We start from the raw sequence: 20,127 nt of genomic DNA, 5'->3' as shown, positions 1-20,127 counted from the left end.
TGATGGCGATGCCCCTCCCGGTGCGGCGGCGCGCAGCGGGGCCGGGGCCGCTCACACCGGCGGCGGCGGCGGCGGCGGCGGGGCCATGAAGGTGAAGAAGAGCGGCGGGGCCGGGGCGGCGGCGGCCAGGACCGAGGAGGAGCTGGGCCGAAAGGCGCTCATCGGGCCCGACGACGTGTTGGGGCTGCAGCGGGTCACCAGCGGTGCGTACCGGGGAGGGCGGCGTGGGGAGGATGGGGATCGTGTCCCCGTGGGGCTTTTTCCGAAGGAAAAAGGGCAGCCGATCCTCCTCTGTGAGGGGTCTAAACCGGGGAGGGGGAAAGAGGAGCCGTTCCCCCTTTTAAGGGGGCTAACCCAGAGGGAAAAGGGGAACCGGTCCCCTCTCTTCCCGGGGGACAAGAAGTGGGGATGCAGCACCGCAGGGGACAGAGTCCGCACCGGCGTGTGGCACCCCGGGGGGCTGGCTACCATCGAAAGGACAAGGGACTGCCCGGAGCTGGGGATGCAGCCCCCCAGCTCTGGTCGAAGGTCGGTGTCGGGATGCTCCTGGCTCTCCCCATCACCCGTTCCCTGGGCGCAGCCTCCCATCCTGTGCCCACGGCCATGGCATGGGCTGGATCCCTGGCCACAGCGTGGGGGGACTTCACAGCAGCCCCTCATCCCAGTTTCCCCCTCTCCAGTATAGCACCCGTGGTCTTGAGGGCATCTTGGAGGTGGTGGGTGGGAGTGTGTGGCTGGAGGGGCTGTTATGCTTGGCAGAAGAGCTCGGGACAGCAGCACACGGGGCTGGGGAAAGGCCAGGACAGGGGGGAATGGCTTCACACTGATAGAGAGCAGGTTTAGATTAGATATTAGGGAGAAATTGCTCCCTGGGAGAGTGATGGGGCCCTGGGACAGAGAAGCTGTGGCTGCTCTATCCCTGGAAGTGTTCAAGATGAGGTTGGACAGGGCTTGGAGCAACCTGGGCTGGTGGAAGGTGTCCCTGTCCCTGGCAGGGCGTTGGAACCAGATGGTTTTTAAGGTCCCTTCCAACCCAAAGTGTTCCATGGGAATATGTGCGCCTTAAGCCAGCCTGACCTCAGCGATGCCCAGGGACAATCTGCCCTGGTGCCCCAAAAAGTCCTTTTTCCATGTCCTAGGACCTTTGGGTTGTCTCTCTGGGCTGGCCTGGGGTCCAGCCGTGCTCCCTGTGTCTCGCAGTGCTTCGTGGTGTGGCCTCAAAGCCAGCTCCGTGTCACAGGCTGGGGCTGTGACACAGCCCTGGAGAGGAAGGATGCGGCTGTGGGTGCTGGTGCGTGCAGGCAGCCCTGTGGGGCGGCTGTGTGAGCAGGATGGGAGGAGGACAGCCCGGCAGGGGCTCGTGTCAGCCCTCAGGAAGGGCTTACAGAGGCTCCTCTGAGAGGGGCTGCTGTTGCTGGGGACCCTTGGGTCCCCTTCTGCGAGCTGAGCTGCTCTGCTGGTGCAGCTGCGTGATTCAGTGCCCAGAAATCCCCTGCCTGTGGCAGGGAGAGCCACGCAGCAGGCACTGAAGCATCCTGCCAGCATCCTCAGCTGGATGGTGAATCCAAGCAATGGCTGTGTGAAGCACTGCGTGCTCACTTCATGGCAGCCTCTCTGTCCCTGCCTGGCCAGGGCTGTCTGGAGGGGTCAGGACCACCCCACACCCTTGCTGTCACCTTGTGTGGCATCAGTGGGGATGGATGGTCCATGCTCTTGGTGAGCTCCTGCCTTCCCAGGCAGCAGGGGAGCCTAAGCTGGTGAGCCAGGCTTGGAGCAGAGCTGGTTGTTGTCTGCCTCTTCCAACCCCGGGTCAGAGTGCTCTGGAGCACAGGGAAGATGTGAAATGCATGAAAATGTTGTGTTCCCCTCCTGCCATGAGACTTGCTGGTACCAGGGGTGCAGATGGGTCATGGTAAACAGAGCCAAGCACTGTGATGATGTCCCAGGATTATCATGGGAAGTGTTTCCTGTCCTGTTGGATGTGTGGGAGCCAGGAAATGCTCTCCGCACCTGAAACCCTCAGCAAGTTTGGTGATACAGGTAAACAGTACATCCATGTTGAGCAGATTGTTTCTTATCACCCAGGATCACTTTGCAGCTTCCCTTCTCAAACTCAGTTTTCGTCCTGGTGGATTTAACAGGAAGCAAAAAAATATTTTTCATATCTTTAATCTTTAATAATCATATCCAATGACTATTTGGGGCATTCTATGGCCTTTACTCATTTCTACACTCTTAAAAACAGGTGGCCAAAAATAGCAATGTGAAACTGTTCCACTCTTCTGCTTCAGGTAGGGGAGGAGGAAGGACCAGGCCATGAGAGAAAAGTTCACAGCTGCCCCAACATTTTGGACGTGTTGAGTGTCAGGGCAGACACCACACCCTGTTGCAGCAATTCTGCCTTTCACAGTTTGAAGTTGAAGGAGGAGTTGGTGGTGGGGCTGCAGCAGAAATGTCCTGGTGCCCTGGATGCCCTTTGTTGTTCCAGAGAGAGGATAATCCATCTTTATCCAAACTCATGGGCCAGTAGCACGGCAGCTCACACTGTCGAGGGACTGCATTAAACTGTGTCCTGCCTGGGACCTGGGGAGGGCTGGCTGTGTTTTAGGGCTGCTTCATCAGCCAAAGCCCAGCAGGGCTTGGTACCACAGGAAGGTGTGTTTTGGGAATGCTCACACCAGGAGCAGCCTTCCAGGTTGTGCAGGGAGAGGTGGAATTCTGGCTGTAGCACAGAATGGTTTGGGTTGGAGGGAACCTTAAAAACCACCTTGTTCCAACTGCCTCAGCAAAAACAGGAACACCTTCCACTAGATGAGGTCGCTCCAAGCCTCATCCAACCTTTCCTCGAACATTTCCAGGGGTATGGGGCAGCCACAGCTCTTCTGCCCAACCCATGCCAGTGCCTCGGCAGCCTGGCAGGGAAGAATTCCTCCCTGATCACCTTTCCATCAGGCAGCACAGCTGGACTTTGCTCTCCCAGTAGGTGCAGCTGACCGAATGTGAGGTGACTGGGCTGGGAGGGTGGTGAGGCAGGATGTGGCTCTGTGGGCAGCCACAGGAGCCAGCTGGGCTCTGCTCCTAATGTGCTTCTAATAAGCTTAACTGGGGAGTTGTGTGAACTGCCCTGCACATTCTGCGTCCTTCCAATGTGAAATTCCCTGGCTGCTCCGGTCCCACAACGTTTCCGGGCACGCTGGGGTCCAGCCTGATGGATTTGGGATTCAGCCCTGGGATATCTAGGCCTTTTGGCCGGGCTGGCTCTGGCTCTGCTCCAGCTGGATCAGGTGTAAAGGCGAGAGAACCATTTCCTTTGCAATTAGCGAGATTTGTCACTCGCTCGCACAACTGTGGTTGGGAAAAGCGGAAAAAGCTCATGACGTGATTAATTTAAGATTAGCAAAGGAGTGGGGCAGAGCTCAGTTCAAATTGCAATTAATTACTGAGGCAGCCAGAGGATCAGAGGAGTCAGATGTGTAACAAAAGACGAGCTCCAGCCTCTGAGGCTGCCCTGCTTATCACCTGTGCACTTTGTAATACCAGATCAAATCTTACATTTGAAGTTTTATTCTAATGCTGATTTTATTTTAGCGAACCAAGGGGTTAAATCATCGTTTGCATGCTTGGAAACAGTTTCAAAACAAACCCTAAAAATAAGGAACACACATGTAATCATTTCTGAAAGTAATCTCTTCCTCGAGCTGTCACTTGGGATTTCTCTGAGACTTCTCTAGGCAGCTTTAGCTAAAGGCTAGCTTGGCACAGGGCTGCCTCAGTGAGTTAGGCAGGCCAGACCCTTCTTGGGGGACTTTCATACCAGTTTCCTGCAGTTGATTAAAGAAAAAAACCCAAATAAACTATTCCCCTGCCCTCTGCCTCAGCAGATCAAGTCCTGTAAGGCTGAACCATCTAGGATCCATGTTCAAATCCCTTTCTAAACCTGTGGGGTTTGGATAGGCAAGGAGAGAAGAAGGCACTAATAGGAATGTGAGGCAGATGTGCATGAATCCATCTTCTGAGTCTCTCCTGGACCATGACTTCCCTCCCCAGTTAATGGGGAGAATGTGTTTTACTGGGAGCTCTGAGGAGCTGTGGGTGTCTGTGAGGTTAATAAATCCCACTTCTGTCGTGTCCAGGGCTGTGATGTGTGGCTGTGTTTTGCTGTGCTGATTTCTTGTTGCAGAGCCGTATCCCAGAGCTGTCCCAAGCTGCTGTCCCCACGACCCTTCCCTCAGCATCCCACACAGGCTGTGAGCTTTTCCAGGGCTCCGTGTTTCCCAGAGTCTCACAGTGCAATATGGGCTGTTAGGATTCCCAGGGGCAGCACGTGTGGGGTGTGTGTGGTGTGGGATTCCTCCTTCTCCCAGGGTTGTGGGTTTGGGCCATCCCTGGTGGAAATGGCAAAGGTAAGAGGAAAGCTGAGGGAGTCAGCCTGAGGGCCTGGGTAGAGCTTGGCTTTGGCTCAGCCCAAAAATAGCTGATTTAGTTGATGTTGTGCACGTGGTTTCAGACTTTGAATGCAATCAGCGTGAAAAGGGGGCAGGAGAAAGTGTTTGGGTGCCTTGGAAATGGGGGAAGAGCAGCTCCATCCACAGGCTGCAGGGCTGTGATCGAATTAATTGTGAGAGGGCGAAGTCTGGAAAGCTCTAGCTAAAACTGAAAAAAAAAAAAAGAGATGAGCAGGCTGCCACAAAAATCAGAGCCTGGTGAGCTGTGCAGTAGGACTTAGCAACTGAGGGGCTCTGGGGACCTTGGGAAGTGCCTCAGCCTGGAGCCTCCTGGCCTAAATCCCTTTGCTTCCTTGACAGTTAATGTGCTGCTGTGGAAAAACCCCTGTGGGATCCTTCTGGTGCAGGATTTTCCCCCTGGGACACTGCAGCAGCCTAATTCCAGAGCTAGGTCAGAGGGCAGGTGCTTCCCTCCCCTGTCTTTGGTTCTCCAAGCCCCATGGTTTGGGTTGGAGGGAATCTGTTTTACAGGAGTAAATCCTGTTTCCTGGCTGGCTTGGCTTCACAGGGCTTGAACTGCTGAGGCAGAGGGCAGGGAAATGGTTTATTGTTTTCTTTAACTGAACCCAGGTTGTCTGGGCAGGTGTATCAATAGCACCTGAAACCTGCCCTGCCTTCCCCTCAGGTCCTGCTCTGTGTCCTGCGTCACTGCTCGGCCTCTTCGCGGGGTCTGGGCTATTTTTGTTTCCTCCTGAGACTCTTCAATCTGATAATCTCCTAATCTCCAGTTCCTGGCAATTCCCCCTGCAGTTGTCTTGGCTTTATACCTGGCTTATGTCCTGGGAGTTGGCTTCAAAATAGCTCCTGACCTTGTTGGTTAATGCAGGTTAGGAAATAGGCCTGTATAACTACAGGAGCCTTCTCATCCATTCCCTAAATTACTGTTGTCTGTGTCAGGGAGAGAAATTCCTGTTACAAGTCACTGCTGTTGCCTCCGTCTCTTGTGCAGCATCCTCCTGATGTACACCCATTTCTAGGACCAGATTTTCAGTTCTTTCTTACCCTGGGTGCACTCTGCTTTCCTTAGTGGGCTCTTGAGGCCTTAAAATAGGAGCTGCCCCATCTGAGATTAGACTCTGATGAGCACAGAAATATCCCTGGTGTCTGTGAGAGGGGACACGTGCTTCCTCCTGATTGCAGAGATGGAGAAGGCATCTTGAAAGGAGAACAACAAAGAGAGTGAATCCTATTGCCCGTGAGCTTGTGATAAAATGTGCCTGGTGGGGTGGTTGCAAAGGGAATTTGGAAATGGTGGATCGAATTTTAGCTGTCTGTGATGAGGATCAAACCTGATCTCATGCATTTAAATGACAGGGAGAGGTCCGGAGGAGAAAGTGCCTTTGTTTGCTTTCCCGTGTTGTTTAGCACTGTATTATCCCTCACCTTTTGTGCTCCTCTGTAGCACCAGATGCTGAAATACACACCTGGAATTATGCCCCAGGGTTCAGGACGTGCCGGTGTTCACAGGCAGTGCCTGCTGGCGTTGTCCAGGCTGCTCTGCTGGTTTAGTTTGTAATCTTGGTTGGGTTCGGGAGTGCAGGAAGGTTTCCTGGATCAAAACTCTCTCTTCCCTGGATTAGGCAATAGAAGTATCATCTCAGAACAGTAGCAGGGGAAGGAGCACCTGCTGATTCTGAGGGCAAACCTAGAGACCACTGAACTGTTTGGGGTCACTTTAGAATCACTTTTTCCTACAAAGAGATTTGGAGAATTTGTGAAGGAATTCAATGAGCCAGATTCAAGAAGCCAGTCACCTCTGCTGCTTCCTCAGACCACCACAGTGGTGTTGGCTGTGATCCAAACTCTTCACAACTGTGATAGGTCTTAAGGTAGAAATTGTCTCTAAAAGTGGGGAGTTGCAGATCTTTGGGCATGAAACAGAGGTTATGGGAAAGAAGCTTGAGAGGCACCATCAGGAATGGTGATGTGTGAGGGACAAGTGACTGCTAATACCAGGGGAATTGTTTTCAGGAAGGGTTTGGGGATAAAGGTCTGGGACATGGCAATTCCCTGGGCTTTAGGAAAGGGTAGGAAGTACTCCTTTTTTTTTTTTTTTTCACTACTAAATGTGGGTATTTTGGGATCAGAACTAATCTGATGAGTTTTCCATGGCAGTGCTGTTGTGTCCAGGCCTTCATCCCTAAATCAGGTGAGTACTGAAGGCTCAGGGACACACCATGATGGTTCAGTTATTAACAGGGAAAACAGCACAGCCTGCTTCGGGGGAAGTGGAAGAAACAAGAAAATATTCTGTCCTGAGAGACCAACCCACCATTCTCTGCAAGAATCCCCTCTGTGGAGGTTTGATCTGCCTCGTTCCCAGCTAAAATAACCACGGCTGCTGCCTCCCTTCCCCGAATCGTGGCGACGGTGAATTGGGATAAGGGAAGCAGATGATACATTTAAGTGAGTCACGGAAGTGTGGGCAACTGGGCCCTACAGTAATTTAAAAATAAGTGTGTATGTGATGAGATTAGCAAATCTGACAGTGCTCAGCTAAGCAGAAGGATCTGCCAATTGCAAGCAGCCCATTCCCAATAAGACCGTCCAGTGCAGCCTCAGGCTCCGGTTACGTGTGGGGGGAAAAAAACCAGCACGTGGCTACTTTGATTGATTTTTGAGCAGGAATAGCAGAAACAAATGTAATACAGACTGAGAGGAATATATATTCCTCTGGGTTTTTGTTTTTTTTGTTTTCCTTTCTAGGAGACTGGGCACTGCCAGAAGAGGAAAGAAAACCTACTTGGTTGCAGTATTCTGGCAACTGATCTTCCCGGATGGCATCCAGTTGTATATTGGCATGCTGATTTAAAAAAAAAAAACCAACAAAAAAACCAAAAAAAACCCACCAAAAAAAGAAGAGAGGGTTTAAAATGTTATCAGGGCAAAAAGAGTTGGAAAATAACAGTGTTGGGGTGCAGACATCAATGAGCAGGACCCTGGTGGGGATTCTACCCGGGGTTTACTCCTCTTTGGAGGCTCTGCTTGGCTCTCCTCTGCTCCAGATGAGTCATGGACACTGTTACTGCAGCAACGCTGCTGCCAAGGAGGGGGATAAAGCTGTTGCCATGGTGCTGGATGGGCAGGAATTCTGCAGGAGTAGAAACACTTAATAATTAACTTGCAGACAAACGCGGCTTTAGATTTGCCAGCGTGCTCCAGGGAAGGTGTCCTGGGCTCCCGGGCAACTGCTGCCTGTTCCCAACAGCCTTCCCAGGGAACAGGCAGTGGCCACGGGCTTAGGAAGGGGAAGCTGGGCTCTGGGAAGCTGTGCCTGCTTCCATCAGTTTGTTTTCCGTGCTGGTGCTCGGAGCTGGGAAGTTGTGGGACAGGTTAGGAATTGGGGTGGCTGATGTGTCAGAGCCTAAAATCACTGGTGTAATTGCCGGACACCTCCCTGAGGAATGCTAAACATCAGGGCCTAAGGCAAGGGCTGGGTTTAAATTCATGTCTTGTCTTCTTGGCTACTGTTAAAGACACAAAAGAAGATTTTTGTGCAGTTCTGGGGATATTTGACCAAACACAGGCTTGTGTTTTCTTGCGCTAGTATAAAGGTCGAGCTTTTAGCTTGTTCTTCCTGACAGCGTGAATGCTGGTGTCAGTTTTTCCTTGTGCTGTGTTGATAGGGAAGGGAAAATCCCTGCCAAATGCCAGGGATGCTTTGAACACTGTCCTCTCTCTGAACACCCATTTATAGAATTGTAGAATCTCAGAGTGTTTTGGCTAAAGAGGGACCTTAAAAATCATCCACTTCCATCCCCTCTGCCATGCAGGGACACCTCCCACTAGACCAGGTTGCTCCAAACCCCATCCAGCCTGGCCTTGAGCACTTCCAGAGATGGGGCAGCCACAAATTCTCTGGCATTCCTTTGAGCATTCACCATACGGGGTTGTTGGAGAGCAGTAAAACTGTCCAGGGAGAACATTTAACACCTCTGTTCCTTGTACTGGGTTTACTTGGACAGTTCTCCAAGTTTTAGAGATTTGGAAGGAATAAATGGCTTCTAGGAAAGTGCTGGTGCCAGGTGTTGGTGCCCAGGAGCTCAGAAGTCTCTCAGAGTCGCCCTAGATTTCTTAGATCTGTGCTGAAGTTGGGTTGGCATGGGCAGGTCTGAGCTCTGAGCACTTGTAACTTGTTTTTATGTAGTCAGTGATTAGACCTCAGGTGAATGGATTTGTTGGTGTTTCAGAAATAGGAAAGCAGACAGAAATAAGTGATTAGCTCAGATTAACACCAGGAACTAGTAGCTGAGAAAGTGCTAAGAATTAGAATGTTAAAGTATTATTTTCACCTTGGAACCTCCAGAACCAGTCTCCTACAACAATCAAATGTGCTGTTGTTTGAAAGCTGACCTGACTTGTCTACATAAAGCATTTCTTTAGATTTGTCAGGGTAGAGCAAGTTTTTGGAGCTGCTTTCAATCTGTGCTGTATGTGCTCCTTCCCCTGGGAGGAGGATGATTCCTATGCCAGGAGCTGGCTCAGGGCACAGCAAGGCTGAAGGCCAAAACTGTGGGGATTTTAGTCGTGGAATCCTCAGCCCTGGAAGTGTTGAAAAGGCCTGTGGGTGTGGCACTTGGGACATGGTTTAGTGATGAACACAGCAGTGCAGGGTGAAAAGTTGGACTTGATGATCTTAAAGGGCTTTTCCAACTTTAAGGATTCTGTGATTTCATGACTTTCTCTCAAAGATACCCAAAGCAGGGAAGGGCTCTGCTCCCTGTTTTCCTAACACAGGGAAAGGCTTCAACATCATTTTCAGTGCTGTGGAAAACAAGCCCTGGTGTGGGGCGAGCATCAGTGGAGAGAAGAGGCCACCCTTTGTCTGCAGAGGGCTGGAGCAGGGAGGTGGCACAGGGGAGGAGACTCCTGTTCCAGTTAAGTGCAGTCGGCTTAGGGCTCCCAAAGCTGCTTAGCCCTCACATTCTGCCACAGGGCAGTTTTTAAAACAGGCAAAGCCTCTTAACACTGGAAAGGCTGGGATTTGATGGAGGTGCTGACTAGTCTCAATAGCCTGGGAGGAAATGGATGCAGAAGTTGCTGGTACAGGGTTGGGAATAGGTGATGGCCTTGGTGTGTTGGGGGAGAGAATTCTTTCCCCTGTCCTGTCTGAGCCGGGCAGTGTGAGCCTCCAGACCTGAGACTGTCTTCAGAGACATCGGTTTTGAATTAAAACAGGCAGTAGTGGAGATGCATTTGGGCTTTTCTCACTGCTGGTGTGTGGCCTCCAGAGAACAGCCAGAAGTTCCTGGTATTTCAGGGCAGCCTTCATTTAATTTTGCTTCCCCCTGCAGATTATTTGTGCACTCCAGAGGAAAATGTTTACAAGATAGACTTCACCAGGTTCAAAATCCGGGACATGGAATCTGGCACAGTCTTGTTTGAAATCACCAAGCCAGCGGCTTCAGGTGAGTGCACACACAAAAGAAGGTTTCCATGAACAAATGCTTTCTTTTGCCTTTCCCCACTCCTTTTACTCCATACATTTCCCCAGAGTAGCAAAATATCTCCACTGCAGGAGGGCTGGAGCCCCATCTTGCAGCAGGAATGTTTCTCAGGTGTCTCTTTGTACCAGCAGGGTGAGCAGAGCTGGCTGCTGCTGCGCTCTTCCTGTTGCCATCTGTGATGGGAAGGGACAGATGGATGTTGTAAACAGGAGCAGAGGAGGACGAGGACGAGATCACTGGGTGCTCTTTTCTTGGCTGTTCATCAGTTTGTGCCCCCTGCACATAGCTGAGCTGTTAGTTTAACATCTCTCACTGAGGAGTCAGGAAAATGGTATTTCCAAAAGGGAGAAACTGCCAACAGGCAAATTAAACAAACAACATTTGCCCTTTTTTTTTTTTTAAATTAATTTTTAGGTGTTACTTGTAAGCATTCAAGTGTTGCCTGTTGCCAGTGGTGATAAAAACCCAGGGCAACTGTTCTTTTCCTGGCCAAGCACTTTTAACCCTTCCCCACCTCCCTGCAGGTGAGAGGAAGTTTTCTGTAGCTTATAGGTAGCAAACCAAGCATGCTAAGGGGAAATGGCTTGTTCAGAGTCACTCTGCAGTCCTGATGTGAGGTAGGAGCAGTAGGTGAGGAATAGAAATCCAGAAGATAAGAAATCACTCAAACCAAAGCCCATCTTGCAACATTCCATCTCTGAGTGACCAGTGGTGGACTCCTCAGGATGGGACGAGGGTGAGCTCAGCGCCAGCGTGATTCCCTGGCTTACGTGGCTCAAGAACACCCCCAGAAGTATTTCCCCTGAGTTTCTGGCTCTCAGGCACGTCTGACAGAGCTGTCCTTGTGCTTTTGCAGAGCGGGAGCACAATGACAGGAAGGACGTGGACCCCAACGCCGGCCGCTTCGTGCGCTATCAGTTCACCCCGGCCTTTCTCCGACTGCGGCAAGTGGGAGCCACGTGAGTAACTCCCCCTCTGCTCCTCGGCCTGGCACAGAAAACAACTGAAATCTCAGGGAAAAAAGCCCGTCTCTTCCATGTTCATCCTGCCAGGAAGCTGATTGAACAGGGGGCTTTTTCATTTGTTATGAAGGTCTCCAAGTGTCTGGCCTCCTCTGCCACTTTAGGCTGTTTAGTCAGCGGTAGGCCTGGCGCTGAAGGTAAAAGAGGCAAAATAAATTGGGAAGACTCTCCAAAGAAGTGAAAGCTCTGGGGAGACTGTAGAGCATCTTCCAGAGCCTGAAGGGACTCCAGGAGAGCTGGAGAGGGACTCTTGGAAGGGACATGGAGTGACAGGACACAGGGAATGGCTTCCCAATGCCAGAGGTCAGGGTTAGAGGGGATGTTGGGGAGAAATTGTTCCCTGTGAGGATGGTGAGGCCCTGGCACAGGGTGCCCAGAGAATCTGTGGCTATTCCATCCCTGGAAGTGTCCAAGGCCAGGTTGGATGAAGCTTGGAGCAACCTGGGATAGTGGAAGGTGTCCCTGCCCACGGCAGGGGTGAAATTGGATGAACTTTAAGACATTTATCTAATGCTGTGGTGTGTCCCTGTAGAATGCTTTAAGTGAAAGAGGAAACAATAATTCCTCTTTCATTAAATGATTAGTGCTGTTGCTTTATTTATTTATTTATTTATTTATTTATTTATTTTTCCCAGAGCTCTCTTCTGCCTTTCAGGAATGGTACAGATCTTACTGAAGCATAAAAGCTCACATCAAATTTACCCTTCTTTTTCAGGGTGGAATTCACAGTAGGGGACAAACCCATTAATAATTTCCGTATGATTGAGAGGCACTACTTCCGTGACCAGCTGCTGAAAAGTTTTGATTTTGAATTTGGCTTCTGCATCCCCAGCAGTAAAAATACTTGTGAGCACATCTATGAATTCCCCCAGCTCTCGGAGGATCTCAGTAAGCTCTTAATTATAAACTTTCATTTCTGGGTTGTCACACCATGATGTTCATCTGAGGTGGTTTGGGGGAGCCCTTTCTTAAGAGCTGTCTCTAGAGAGTGGGTTGGGTAGAATAATTCATCCTTTTATATCTGTGTTAACACTGACTTTGTTTTCTAGTAGGATGTATCTCATCACACACGAGGCAGTTGCTTGGAATTTTTTTTTTTAATTCATAAAAGGGAAGCTTCAGTATCAGGGAGAAAAAAAGATAATTGTGTTATAAAACAAGGAAAAAAAACAAGATTAAAAAGACATCCAATAAATGGATAACTTAAATGTTATGATCTGTTTTAATGTTTGATGTGCTATATTGTGAGCTTGAGAGGTTTTAGTATGAACATAACTTTTATTTTCTCTCCTCTCTCCCAAGACACAATAGCGCAAGCACTAAATCTCTGTGATCTTCCTCTTTACAGCCCCTAATTGTGTGTGTCAGCACTAATATTACAATCTATGGAAAATACAAGGAGGCCCTGCTGTCACGCCAGAACAAATCTACTCTGAGTTTGCTGGTTTATCACTGTTTTTAAAAACAAAACAAAAAGAACCCCAAATCAATATGTAATGGGTTCTTGTTCTGAGGTCCCCTTTATATGGTACCTTAATATATTTGGATTATGAGCATTCTTCATCCCTGAAAGTGTTCAAAGAAAGTGTGGATGTGGCACAAGAGTTTAGTGAGTTCAGGTTGGATTCTAAAGCCTTAGAGGGCTTTTCCAACATGAAAATAAATTCCATGATGATGCTTGAATTGTTCACAAGACACCAACAAGGAGTGGTTTGGGCAATTCCCATTTGGGTTTTGGTTTTTCACCTGGTTTTGCAGCTCTCTGGGTGACGCTGAACAGTGCTTGAGCCTGGCATGGAGCGTCACCCTTAATTTTGCTGGTGGTTTTTTTTTTTTTTTTTCCCCATTTCCCCCTCACAGTTCGAGAGATGATCCTGCATCCCTACGAGACACAGTCGGACAGTTTCTACTTTGTAGACAACAAGCTGGTGATGCACAACAAGGCAGATTATTCATACAGTGGAGGACCTTGAGCGTGGGCTGGACCAGCCCCAGCTGCACTGGCCTCCCCTTCCCTCTGGAAGTCGTCAGGGATCCCAACACCTCCAGCTCCGCTGCCTGCAATGTCACCTGGACAAGGACCCACCAACCAAGGACTCTTTGCCACAGTAGGAGTTTCATGACATCCCTTTTGAGCTTTGAAGCAGACCCAGTTCTTCAGAGGTTTTAAGCTAAAATGATCTTTGGATACCACTTCCCTAAGTTCTTTTAAGTGTCTGCTTTGAAAATGGCCTTGTGGGACCCGAGGGGTTTCACCCTTATTCTGTGAATTTATGTTCTTGCCCTTGAGTATCTTTTAGGATTGCTTTCCCAAAGAATGTAATCAGAGAAACCATGGGAGTGGATGGATGCAAAGGCAGAGGTTTGGGTGGTTGTTTCTCTTTGTGAATGCTTCAAAGGCCAATTTAACTTGTCCAGCCTGTTGAAAATATCGAGCAAAACATCTCACAGAGGCAAGATTTCATCTTCAGATTGGCTCTCTCCACGAGTATTTCATCCTTTAGTTTCGATCCTTCTGTGTCATGTTCTGTTTAACCTTGGAAACACCAAAACCTGCAAGGAAGAGCAGAGGTTCAGTGACAGAGCTGTGTTAATTGGGCGTTTTTACATTTACATTCCTTTTACAATTCAGATGAAGGTAAAATGGCACTGTGGGTCTATGAACCTCCATAAATACATTCCATTAGTTTCGGGTTTTTGCAGAATAATCAGGAAAACCAGAAGGGTACTTGCTTTATTTAACAGTCAGCCTTTTCATGCCACACATTTCCCATGTCTATTTTCTTCCATTTCTGCTCGATACCAAGATAAGGACTTCAGCACTGCTTCTTAGAGCAACATTCTAATTGTCTAGGACAGCTGGGGAGGGTGGAATTTCCTATTTTCTACTTGTATCTGCATTTAAAGGAGGTTAAGACAGCGTTTCCCCTTTGTTAAAAATGTTTCTCATCAGATACTAATACTGGTGATACTACATCTTATAATCAGCAACTTTAACACACAGGAAAAAAAATTAGCAAAAATTCTCTCTTCAGACTCTGAAAGAAGTTTAACACCAGTTTAGCCCAAGAAATAGCAACACCAAGAATAACCTAGTGTGGGGTGACCTGTTGTCATGAAACCCTTACTCTGAAGGTCAGTTCACTGATACTTAAAAAAACAAAAAACCCAACAAAAATAAAAGACAGTTGCAGTCTGTAGATATTTCTATAAATACTTGGTGTCTCCATGTCTATTTCTGTGAGTTGAAGTGGAACATTCTACGTTAGCCTCGGATAGGTGTAATAATTGTAATAATTTTTATAAAAATACCATTTCCAGTCGTGATGAGCATCTCTGTAGTCGCAGCCTACGTCAGACAGGACCACAAACAATTCCAAGTGTAGCCTAAGGACAGGGAGGTTTTTGTGCTCTTGTTGGGGTTGTGGTCACTTTTCAATGTGTCACCATTTGTATTTGGCTTGGCTTTTTTGACTGCTGAAAGAGGAGGCAGTTTTTTTTGTTTGAAAACCCACAGTGATTTTAGGTTACAGCACAGTTTTTTATTAAGCTTGGTAGCTACAAACATGTGTCAAGTTCACTGATTTTACACAAGTAGTAGCTTGTAGTAATTCTTAGCACAGTGAGACTTGTATCTATCACTATTTTCTGTCTCTAGTGTATTAAATCATACGAGTAGCTTACAGCTGACTGATCAGTTTGAGAGATGCAAAGGATTTCCTCATTATTTGTGCAGTACTTTGAGCTACTGACCAATAATTTTATAGCACGATAATTACTAAAGATGAAAATAGTTTCAAAAGTGTTTTCATTCCTTCCCCAGCTTTTTTTTTTTTTAAATCAGGGCTGTTAAATCATATATCCAATGACATTTTGCAAGTTTTAAGTATTTCTGGGTATTGTTCCAATTTGCAGGAGGAAAAAATGTTAATATAAAGACAAAATAGAGTGTATGTTTATAATTACCACCCTGTACAGGGGTTTTTGGGGGGTTATTTTTCATTTATTTTTCATGACAGTCACTTCTGTGCATAAGATTTTTAAAAGTCTTTTAGGAATGGAATTTGCCCAGAATAGCCAGTCATATATTTAATACGTTGTGATGAGATCAGTTGTACCTTGATGTGGACTCTTGGGTAATTTGATGGAGTTTCCTCTGAAACAGTCATGTTCTGTTCTTTTTTTATGCTATCTCCTTTCAAGACTTATAAAAAAAGGAGTAATTCCATAAAAATTTCATCTAATCAAGGGAAATTTGAGTGGTAGACATGCCCCTTATAAAAGACCCAAGAGAAAGTCACCGTGTTCCCAGGAGTGCAGAGTGCGGATGGAATTTCTGACATTTTTCTAGGGTAGGTTTGAGGTTAAACACAAGAGGATGAATTATCAGCTGCTCCTCTCCTGAAATCTTTTATAATTCAGATTATGTATATAATAATTCCAACCTTACAGAAAATTTAGTATGAATCATACGGGAGATAGTACACTGAGTGAGTTTGTTGCTTAATATTAATAAGAATATTTAAAGCCAGAAATAAAGATTGGACATTTTCAATAAAATCAATTTCAACCAATTTTAGCTTTAGCTTTTCAGCTGGAACAATTTTACTCTTATTAAAAATGCCCAGAGTTTGCCACAAGTAACAAATTCTGATTCCTAAACCAAGGCAAACAACAGAACTTTCTGTGGGAAGTGCAGTGAAGGTGCTTTTTTCTGTGTCCCACTGAGGCAGTTATCACTGTTCTCTCTCTGTTTCACTTGGGAACTCTTTGTTAGCATTTCCTCAAGGTCATCCACATCCACAATCTTTACAAACACGTGGGAATCCCTGTCCAGGAGAGAGGTTCTGTTCCTTTCCCACCTGCTCATGCAGCAGCATCACGTGTAGTGTTGATATGAGGCACATAAACGGCATTAAAAAAAGTGTTTCTTCAAAAACTTTGGCTGTAGTGTTGATGTTTTAATGCTACTTATCTCCTTGTTTTGCTTAAAAACCACCTTCAGAATTTCGTGTTAAAGACCAAACTTTGTGCAGCACCCAATAATTTCAACTTCCTTCTGAAAAGGAGCTCAGTTTGCTGCCCCATTGTGAAACCCACATTCTTTTCCCTTAAATTGGCAGCTGATTCTTATTATAAACCAGTTGAGATTGAAGTCTTAGCAGCATTGTTCACAGAAGAATTTGTTAATCTTCTTGACTAGCTATTATTTTGTATTTTAACATTCATCATTATTGGGTTTACTTTGGAAGTTCATTGCGAAATTACCAAATATTGGCTCTGGGATAAAAAAGAATTGTTGTATTTTCTTCCTTGATCTCATTTTAAACATGACTTTAATTAGCACTACAGCTCTGTTTTAACAAGCCAGCCTGGCAATTTGGGATCTGACTTTCTGAAAGTGAAAGAAAACATCCAAGAGCTAACCAAGACTATCTGCTAATAATGCCCGGCTGTTTCCTGTCATAAAACAGGATTAAGTGTGTGCTTTACACAGTGACTTAATCTTGGAAAAGGAAACTAAGTCTCTCTGAGTGCTAATAGTGACATAATTTTTCTGAGAGACAGGGAAATTGCTGCTCAACACATTCTTTCAGGGAAATTATAATTTGACATATTTTTTCACTTTGTCAGTCTTGGATTCCTTTAGTAGTCAGGGTTTTTAAGAAAAGCAGCAATACATTTATGGTGAGCTGCATGGTCTAACTCACACTTCCATGGCAGGGAGAGAACCATTTCTTTTTTAGAATTAACACATTTTTAGCTGTGGTTGAAAATCTAGAAGCTTTGCTCTCAGTTCAGTGGCAAAAGCCAAAATTGTTGCTGTGAATTATCCGTTATGTGGTGACATTTCTGAAATGACTGAATGATCCACCCTTCCTGACTCAGAAGTGTTTATTTATTTATTTATTTTAGTGTAGAAAGTCTCTTCAGGGTTGAAAACAGTCTGCTGGGGTTTAGTTCTTGCTCATAATCTCTCTGTGTCTTGTTTTTTTTTAAGCAGGTCGGTAAGATGCTCTATTTTCCACCTCTGTCCTCTGAGTTTTATTCCAAAATCTTGCGTGGTGTCACAGTGGTGGCTGGCTGTGTGTGAAACATGCAGGCTACCAACCTCCAAATCCCTTTCAGTCTGAGAAAAAACTGTTAAAGTATATTGAGGATTATCCTACATATCGACCCATAAAAAATAAACCCCAATCTTCATGACAAAAATTAAAGGGAACTCTTAGTCATGCAAAGACTGGGGCTATTTAAGGTAAGAAAATGCTAATACCCAACTGTCATATTTAGGGAGTATTATAAAAATGCCCTATTAATTATTCATAACCTGGAAAAGATGGTTAACAGCTCAGTTTTAATTAGATCTGGTTAGGAAGAAAACCATAGAAATCATTGCTGTCGTTTGGGGCTGCGGGGCAGCAGCTGGAACTGTGTGTATGGCACAAAATTTGGGCAGGTTTGTGTGCATTTGTGGGGGGGAAAGGTGAGGGAAAGGAGGACAAGGACAGAAAAAAGAATTAATTTCAGCTATTTGGACCCAAGAGCTGGTGAGTGACTCAATTTTCTCCTGTGTCTGAGGCAGCTGGGAGCTCCTGCTTGTGGTTCTTCTCTCTACCCCCAGCGTAAACACTGCCTAAATTTATAGAGGCTTTTTAGTATTAGTGTGAAATACCATTGAGAGTTCATATCATTTAATCTACACGGGGATTCATGATTTATTTGAGGGTTGTGGTGCTCCAGGTCTCACTTGCAGCTCACTTGTTCTCCCCATCACTGGTCAGTGGGTAAAATGGTGTTTGTGTGTCTGCAGCTCCCCCAAAACCCCCTGTGCTCCTGCCTGCTCTGGTGTCTGCTTGTATCTTAATACACCCAGAAAACCTGTTTGAATGTGACCTTTTTTTTTTCCTTGGCATAGAAACAGAATTGTCTGTATTAAAATGTATTTATAAAAATATATATATATCTATTTTTTGTGGAAGGAAAGTAGGATTCTGGTTACTATACCACTGGGAAAACGTTAGGAGCATTTTTACCGAGTTCATTTCTAATTCTTTGTACCTTGGTAGTGATTTGTTTGCTAGGAGAACATCCACTGTGGCCCGTCCTGTGGCAATGCAATGCACTGTCATGCAGAGAATCTGGTTTTCAGAAAACTGGGAGTCTTTTGTTTCCTTTTTGGGACAGGAGGGAACTGAGGAAATCACCAGGAATAGAAGGAACCTTGGCATGGAATCCATTCTGTGACTTTGGCTTCAGCTTGTTTGACTTTTTGCAGATGAAGTAGAGAGAGAGAAAAGATTGAAACTTCAGGATAAAAAAAAAAAAAAAGAAAATTAGATGCTACAATTTAGTCTTCCTTTAGGAGAAGGAGAGTCCTTAAATTAATTTATACAAGGTTTAAATAGGGACTGCACTTGCTTCAATTGATTTAATATTGGCAGCTTAGTCATTGATGTGCATCCTAGGGAGTATGCTTATCTTTTTCCATTACCTTGGAAAATGGTTCAAAAACATGTCACTTCCATTAGCAAGTGTTTCTTCTCCTGTAACAAATTGCAAAATGTAAAAAAAAAAAAAGAAAAAAATAATAAATTATTGATCCTAGAAACAAGGGTGATTGTCTATTTTATTTAAGCATTTCTCTAACAAAACATTCAAACTTTCTTTTCCATCAATATTCAAACTCCAGTTTTTGTGCAAATGTGTGTGAGCAGCTTCATTTTTTGGTGATTGATGGAAAGACTGCAGTGGTTTGGGTTCTGTGGGTAAAACTATCACATTAAAAGTGTTCAAGTGGGATTTAACTTTCAGACTGGGAAAACATCTTGGGGTGTGATTAAAATAAATTGATATTAATTACATTAATGGGACTTTGGAGTTGCACAGATCACAACTGTGTATCAGGTTACGACTTTAAAAAACCTGCAAATTCAAAAAGTCAATTTGAAAAACAAAGCGAAAAGATTGAGAAATTGTAAAAATGAAAAATAAATTTCAAAGTACATTAACAGAACCTTGGAGTTCCCTGGATCACTCTTATGCATCAGGCTGTGCTTCTGAAGGATTTCTGGCTGCACTTTGGAGAATCAAGTTTTGAAATTAATGTGAAAATTGCTGTCTCCGCCTTATCGACTAGAACTCACCCAGCTGCTGGGGCTGAAGTGAGTTTTGCTGCAGTAATTCCATCTTGACGGCTTTGATATTTTATTCAGAAATTCCTGGGAATACCTCTCTGGTTCTCTGGGGGGAGAACAACTCTCCGGAGAAGAGAAGTAGGATGTTTTTGTTGGAAAATATCCTGGGGACTCCTCACTGACAAAATATCCTGCAGGACATCGTTGTGTGCTGGAATTTGAGTAAGGAATTTATTAATACAAGGGTTTCCCTTTTGGATTGTGACTTGGAGTTCTTGCAAGGACTGGATGCTGATTCACTGAATACCTAAAAAAAAAAAAAAAAAAGGAAAATCAGTGCTAATAACTAATAAAGCAGGTTAAAAAGTCTCTCTGATTTTGGTGCACAGGTTTAATTACCTGTATTTACTTAGAAATCTGAGATTGCAAAGAACCTTAAATTAAAAAAAGAAAAAAATTATTCCCATGAAAATTCCACAGTGTTAAATGTCTCCCAAAAATACACTGCATTACCAATGCTTCCCCCCTCTTTAGCTGGTTTGTCAGCCTCATTTATTAATAAATATGCCTAATCGTTCTGGAGATGTTCTCTGCTTCTCCTCAGATTCTTATTTCCTTTGGCATTTCTCAGCTGCTGAGTTATTGTGGCAAATCTTAAGTGTTCACCCCATGTTTCTATTTTATTTGTCATTGTTCAAGGGCATTCATCTATCTCTGACTTGCATTCCCTTAACGTTTTTCACTTGTAGGAAGAACACTTCTCAGTGATAAAGTACTCCAAATTTCCCAGTTTTTCCCTCTAACACCATGGATCTTACTTTAAAGATACATTTAGAGATTACTGAAATCTCTCATTGCATGCTAGGATAACCCAGAACTATTTATTCTCCCTATTTGAGTCCACTAAATAGAGCAATTCTTTTACAGAGATGATTTTTCCCCCTTAACCTATGCTTTACAAGAACTTAAAATAGGAGGTGAAATCATCCTGGATAATGTATTTTAATTAAAACTACAA

At 45.5% G+C, this 20,127-nt stretch overlaps 1 protein-coding gene across 1 annotated transcript; it reads left to right on the top strand.

The window, feature by feature from the left end:
* The first annotated feature begins 52 nt into the window (after positions 1 to 52).
* UNC119 (unc-119 lipid binding chaperone) lies at positions 53 to 19,442 on the top strand. Its single transcript, XM_066201891.1, has 5 exons — positions 53 to 203; positions 9,800 to 9,913; positions 10,809 to 10,911; positions 11,690 to 11,862; positions 12,835 to 19,442. Exons 1-5 carry the CDS (start codon positions 86 to 88, stop codon positions 12,945 to 12,947), a joined length of 621 nt encoding a protein of 206 aa, XP_066057988.1. The 5' UTR covers positions 53 to 85; the 3' UTR covers positions 12,948 to 19,442.
* The last annotated feature ends 685 nt before the right edge of the window (positions 19,443 to 20,127 follow it).

The sequence above is a fragment of the Chamaea fasciata genome, unplaced genomic scaffold (assembly GCF_029207755.1).
Source record: "Chamaea fasciata isolate MVZ Bird 193981 ecotype frontalis unplaced genomic scaffold, bChaFas1.0.hap1 SCAF_21, whole genome shotgun sequence".
NCBI classification, from domain to species: Eukaryota; Metazoa; Chordata; class Aves; order Passeriformes; family Sylviidae; genus Chamaea; species Chamaea fasciata.
Note: the sequence above shows the minus strand (reverse complement) of the source record. Positions and strands in the feature narration are given on the sequence as shown.